At 37.0% G+C, this 6574-nt stretch overlaps 1 protein-coding gene across 2 annotated transcripts in view; it reads right to left on the bottom strand.

The window, feature by feature from the left end:
- Positions 1–2341: 2341 nt before the first annotated feature.
- LOC131072564 (multisite-specific tRNA:(cytosine-C(5))-methyltransferase trm4b) overlaps positions 2342–6574 on the bottom strand; it is a 248177-nt gene continuing 243944 nt past the window's right edge. For both annotated transcript variants that reach the window (XM_058008759.2, XM_058008751.2), the window contains exons 14-15: positions 3321–3552; positions 2342–3167 (exon numbers count right to left, since the gene is read on the bottom strand). In XM_058008759.2, the coding sequence (XP_057864742.2) occupies positions 2911–3167; positions 3321–3552 (489 nt within the window). In that variant the 3' untranslated portion in view covers positions 2342–2910. The remainder of the gene's footprint in view (positions 3168–3320; positions 3553–6574) is intronic.

The following is a 6574-nucleotide window of genomic DNA, read 5'->3' as shown; positions in this document are numbered from 1 at the left end:
GTATACAAATAGTGCCTTTCATATATCCTTGTTCACTATTGACAATAGGCTTGACGTAATTTTCATATGCCTCTAACCTATGATAGTCATCATGACCATCACAGTTCTTGCATGTACTTGAATTGTCATAAGGTGTTTAATACTTTGGACTATGATAGTTCCTTCTTGTTTGTATAGAGCACTATCATTGTAGGCTCTTCACCATTCTTGACTTGGAATATCTATATGATAGAACTCAACTTGCCAAGGTACTGCCTTAATTACCCAAGAATACATTACCTCCATATAGACCTTTGCACTAACATCTGCCTTTGATCTATGTGCTTTGTTTTGACTTTGCATTAGATTACACACATTTTATGTTGTCTCTTGAGGTCAATCCCACAAGTCTTTCATGCTTTAACTTGTGAATTGTCACTCCCTTGGCAAAACGTCCACATACCTACTCTTTTTTTTTTTCTTAATTTGCCTTCAAGAAGTAATGTGGACTGTCCTTATGTTAAAGGTATTTGTCTTCTTGAATGGTTTGTCACTTCATTGTGACCATCATGCCAAGGGTCCACGAGAGCTTCTCATCTCATGACTATCACATACTTATATCTATGCATAGAATTGTCCTTCCTTGTGTTGACTTCTCAAGACAACCTCCACCTTTGTAGAGATCTCCTTACTCCATCATATATCAATATCATGCATCTTTGTCTAATGAAGAATTCCATGTACAAAATTAGCAACATTCAACAAGAGCTGACAGAGAAGAGATCTTTGAATAAAATCAAGCAACCTCATGAACTCCAAGCTCAGTGTTTTGTCAAGAAAACTTGTGTCTCATGCCTGATACCTCTAAAAGGTCTTGCCATCATACTTTGATATTGCTGTCCTTTGTTCTCCATGAACTATCATGGTGACTCTTCAACTACTTGGGGTTAGAGTACAACTATTATTTTTTCTTGATTATTCCCATCATTTGATGCATTGTGCTATTGGAAGTCAACACATAAGTTGTGCCCTTGTTACTGTCATGTCCACTCATGTCCCTTTAGCTATTGCTTGTTCATGTGTTGTGACTATCATGTTTGATACTTTTTTTTTTATCTGTTTTCAAAACAATGTCATCATTTGATGACATTTTCCCTTTGTATCCAAACAAAACAAAGGTTCTATACTAACATATACTGCATTTTCCATTATGTCTTGTGTAAAAACTAGCATAAAAATCTTCAACAAACAGAAGCATGTAAAGATAAAGCAATATCTATCCTCAGCTACATAGCAAATAAGATATCCTTCAGAATACCAAGAGGTTTTGGCGAAACAATAAAAGAAAACCTGGGATATGCTTACTTCCCACACATATGAACTATGACAACACATCTTGAGGACCTCCTATACATCCTAAAGTTACTCAACTGCCTCTTCAAACCCCTAGCCACCATTGTAGCGTGTTTGCAACTGCTGGAAGTGATGGATAAGGTGTAAACCCTAGCTCGACCAAGTCAATACAACTTGATTTATCCTTCAGCAAAGCTTTTGCCTCTCTTTTTCTTTCAAGTGCTTTAGCTTGGAAGTTTATTTTTCCTTGTGGTGTCCTTTTCATTGGCCAAGCAAAACAAAAACCCTTTGACTAAACCTACGCAAAGAGGGACATGAGCAGAATGGGATTAACCAAAAGCCTAAGCTTTTAACCAATACTTGTTAAATTAGCCTTGGAAAAAAACCCCTTTTCAGCGTACTGACACTAATACTCAGATATTGTAGCAATATATTGCAAGAATAACACAAGGATCGGGCCCATATTGACAGAAGAATAAAAAATGGATAACAGTAACGTGTTACACTTGTGGCACTCCTTGATAAAGAACAAATATGGATTCTCTGCTATCCAAGATTATGTCTCTGGACCATACACTAACTTGTCCAAAATAAATTGTTCAGAAAATAGATAAAAGTAGCAGATTAAATTTTATATGGATTATTTCCCTGGCTAATTATCTTCGCCACAAGACACAATATACAAATTCATTAACTATGTCTGGCATCACAGAGAATTTTATTTTGAGGAAAGTGATTCTAATTAAAGACAACTTTGAAAACAAAATAATTTTTTTTGCAAGAAATAAAATTATTTGTACACAACCCGGTCAAATGGTATGTGCTTGATATCTTGCAATGCCAATTCTTCGAAACTAGCAAGTAATCAAGTTTCCTGGCATCTGCTTTCTTCATCAACTATATTCTCACCAAGCATAAGCCATCGATTGATAACAAAAATTTGGCACTTGCCAGCATCAAGACGGTCATAATAAGCAATACAAAACCTATTTTCAAATGTAATATAATATCACATAAAAAGGTGTCTTTCATTTATATGATCGTCTCACAGAAGCAAAATACTTTGAAGAGAACCTACAGGCTAACTCGGACTTCCATCAAACATTACTTTCCAGAATAGGATGCCAATTTACTTTAGTTCATTGCTATTTTTATAAACCTGTTATCTTTCAGAGGAATCGAAAGGGTGTATTGTTTAACCTATTACGAACATTTCCAAAGAATTATGAAGATAAGACATTCAGATAGCCCCTTCCCATGCACACACAAAATATTTCTGAATCTGAGTATGACAAGGCACGTGAAAAACAGTTGCTCTTGTCTAGAATTTTAAAACTAGACTTCTCTAGACACCTTAATTAAAAAAATTCCCGAAGAAGCCCTTTCCATAATTGCATTCATCAATTCTACACCCTCTTCAGATATATATGTCTAAATAATACATATCTTAATTTAGAGAGAATGCTCTCCAATACGCCTAAGTTAAATATTTGCCAAATGAATGGACCAAATCTAGAATTACCATTTGATATTAAATTTGATTTTGTTGAAGACAACTCCCATTTCAGCAGATCAACTTTATTCATCATTATCAGAAACATTTGGGGTCTCTCCAGCTTCTTCAATGCAGTTATCCTTGGATATTGAATCATCTGGCATTTCTGGCATTTCTTTTCCATAGTTGAAAAATATCCTTTCAAGTAACTCTTCAGATTCTAATTTAGATACCATGAGACTCAGATTTGTTCTTCCCTTCCAACACCCCACTGCAATATTAGGCTTCTCACTGGAACCTAGATTTGATGCCAAATGAAAATTGCTTGGATCTGCTTCAACTGTAAAATATATTTCAGTGGAAATCATGTTATTTTCTGATGTATGCCTCAATGATAAATAACAAAATGTTTGCTAGTATGAATGAACAAAAGGATATCTTAGCAGCACTTAACAAAATATATTCGGGCATATACTTTTGGGTCTTCAGTTACCTGTGCGTAGTATGACGATGCAGCAACCCAGTGATAAATTTGATGTATCTGTGAGAAACTTGGGATCTTGAAATGTTTTAAAATACAATGTTCGGGTTGACAAGAGAAGCTTGAAATCTACTAATGATGCATACAAAATTCGTTTCCTCAGATAAGGAAGAAGCATTGGCAATCCTTCTGACGATATCCTATAAGCACATAGGGAGTCTTCTTCTTTTGCTGACTGCCGTTCCTGAGATGCACAATGCTAGTCAAAACTATAATAATAGTTGCAAAATACATTCATTAAAGCATTATTAGGAAAGAAATTTAATTTCTAAATACCTCAACATTACATGCAATTAAGCTTACGAATCATTCTTAACCATGTTAAAGGCAGCATTTTTTATAGTAGCAACCTTTGTCTCTAATGCTCTTATGTATAGTCAAAAAACAGTTGCTAATTCATTTCACAAGAAACAGACTAAAATAGTTAAAGATCAAATGGCTTCAAAATAACCAAAGCATAGAAAATCACATCTGGTCTCTGTGCGGCCTAACTAGAATGATGTATGCCTTGGAATCCTGGATACAAGGCAGATCCTTTTGAAGGCACAATGGGTGACCCAGACTAGCTCCAGCAATCTGATGGCATTAGTCAACATGAATTGAGCTGTCTAGTGGGGTTACACCAGTTTACAGGAAAGCAAGGTCAAGCCAACTCTTTATCATAAATTTCATTCAGTATCTTATTTTCCATCAGATTGTTTATATGGTTGCTTTCTAAGTTCTGAGAAAAAAAAATTGCCTTGAGTTGACTCAGCCCCAAGAGATGACCAAGTGATGCAGTAGTTTAAGACTAGAACATTCATTTGTGCTTCCTCCATATCACTTATCCATCAGGCAATGGGGTGAATAAACTGCTCAGTATATCCTTCCAGATGCCAATGGTTCTATGTTGTCTTGGCTTCTATGCAATATTCAAGTAGAGGATACTCTATGTCCTAGTCGCAATGCCTCCACTTCCCTCAAACGAGGATAATTTCAAAATAAAATCAGCAGATAACAAGCCAGCTAGCTATAGTAAAGCAACAACCAGATGCACACAAGACCTACCCATAGCTGCTCCATTTTCCAAAAAACATAATCTTGTTGAAACCCAGGCTCACATAAGTAGAGCCAACAAACAATGGAGCAAAGAAAAGTAACAGCCAAGCAATCTTGAGCCACTTACTCTCTCCAAAAGGAAAAAAGTTAAAGAGCATAAGCATTCAATCCTCTGGCCCTCTCACTTAAATAGAAAGAATGGTTTATACTCATACATTCAATTAGCGAAACTGAGCATCATCTTGCTGAGCCTACACTAAGAAAAAATTTCAAAGAGAAGAAAAACCATTTTCCTTTAGTCATGACAATAAAGTAGGGTGGAGGATCCCCTCTCAATCCTCACCCCATACCCTTAGCACTAAGCACCATCCAATCAAAAGAAACAGAAAACCACATCCCTGGATCATAGAAGTGTTGGAATCAAGAATCACTGAGAGGGGGGCGGGGGTGAATCAATGATCTACCGGTTACCAGATTTTCAAACTTAACTTTAAACCACCGGAAGCATACATATGAAACTGAAATGCAGAAACATAAAACAAGCAACCATAAAATCATAACATCGGATTTTTACGTGGAAACCCAAATGGGAAAAACCACAGTGGGATTTGAACCCACAATATTATTCTACTATGGCTAGTAGCAAAACAATATTACAATATGGGGAATGCATAAGCATTTAGGCTCACTGCTCAATTACAATAAGGGCTACAACCCCAGAAGGCTCACTGCCTTACTGATTAGTTACAATGATGAATTACAGCAAAATGAACTCCAAAATAGCATCTACAATGCTTGGATGAGTTCCGATTAAGTGCTAAATATACCGACTGAATCACCTCTGCTGATTTGCTCTGCTCTGCCCTGTTCACTGTCTTAGTCAGCTACTAGATCAAGAACGCGCACGTGAAACTGCACCAAAATTGATTCTCGCTCGCATACAACCATACCATCCACCAAAAAGATCATCGACACCAAACTTATATACCGGCAATCACAAAATAGATCATTTACCATGTCGGCCTGCTAGTGTAACGTGTATTCACATGTCGGCTTGACCGGATCACCAAAGATAAATGTGGATCACCAAAACAATAATAAAATGATGTTTCTTTGTCGACTCAAACAACCCAAACACGATTCAATACACTGCAATCACCAGAAAGCTTCCGGACCCAAAACTACTTTGTTCACCCTCAAATACCGGTTGACATCCGCTTCTAGTTAAGAAGAATTATGGCTACCGGATTGAATCTCCAAGAAGAGTTGCCATCAATGACAACCCTAAACCAATAATAAGGCATCAGAAGCCACCAGATGAGTGTCAATTGCCAACAATCTCCCCCTTTGGCATTGATGGCAACACTCGTGAAAAATGGAAGTGTTAAGCACTGAACACCGGATCAAAAGAATTTCTAAGGCTCCCCCTTAGACAAAGAATTCCACTCTCCTATACTGTACATTTTTCACCGTTTCTCTGCCCCCTTGATAGCAATGCCAAAGATGGGGTGCTATCCACAACTTATATATAGAGATAATTGTCGGATATTTTACAAATACTTGAAGATATCAGCAAAAATGATCTTCAAGTATCCTAGGTGAGTATCCCACCCGCTCTTCAAGTTATCCAAAACAGTAATAAATGCACTAAATTACAGTGGCATGAATCTCTACTTCCTTCAAGTCGGATGACACAGGTTGTGCCATAGCCTTCATGCAGTATACCTTATTACTTAGCATTGGTGTCCAACTAGGGGGCAATTAAGTTCGGGAGTTTACCTACTCTCCTCAAAATCATATCCTTCTCTGCATTAAGCCTTGAGATCTGATCATTTAGAGCCTAAATTTGTCCTTCCACACTGCTGGTTGGAGCTATATTGGGATCAAAGGACTGAGAGATACTAGCAAGTTTTCCCTGGCAAACACTTATTTGCTTATCTATATCTACAGTGAATTTAGCCAAAATTAGACAAGACTTATACAATTTTCCACCTTCTTTCAAGGCATCTGAGATAACCTGCAGGATCTCACCCTATCATCCTCAATCATCTTCCAGAATGTTTGCATCCTAACATCCTTAAATCTATCCAAAACTCTCTTAGTAGCAGACTTCTCAAGAATCAAAACTGGTATTTACACTATTAACCAATTGGAACAATTTACCGAAG

Source organism: Cryptomeria japonica, chromosome 9 (assembly GCF_030272615.1).
Source record: "Cryptomeria japonica chromosome 9, Sugi_1.0, whole genome shotgun sequence".
In the NCBI taxonomy this organism is placed as follows: Eukaryota; Viridiplantae; Streptophyta; class Pinopsida; order Cupressales; family Cupressaceae; genus Cryptomeria; species Cryptomeria japonica.
This window is presented reverse-complemented; position numbering and strand designations above follow the sequence as displayed.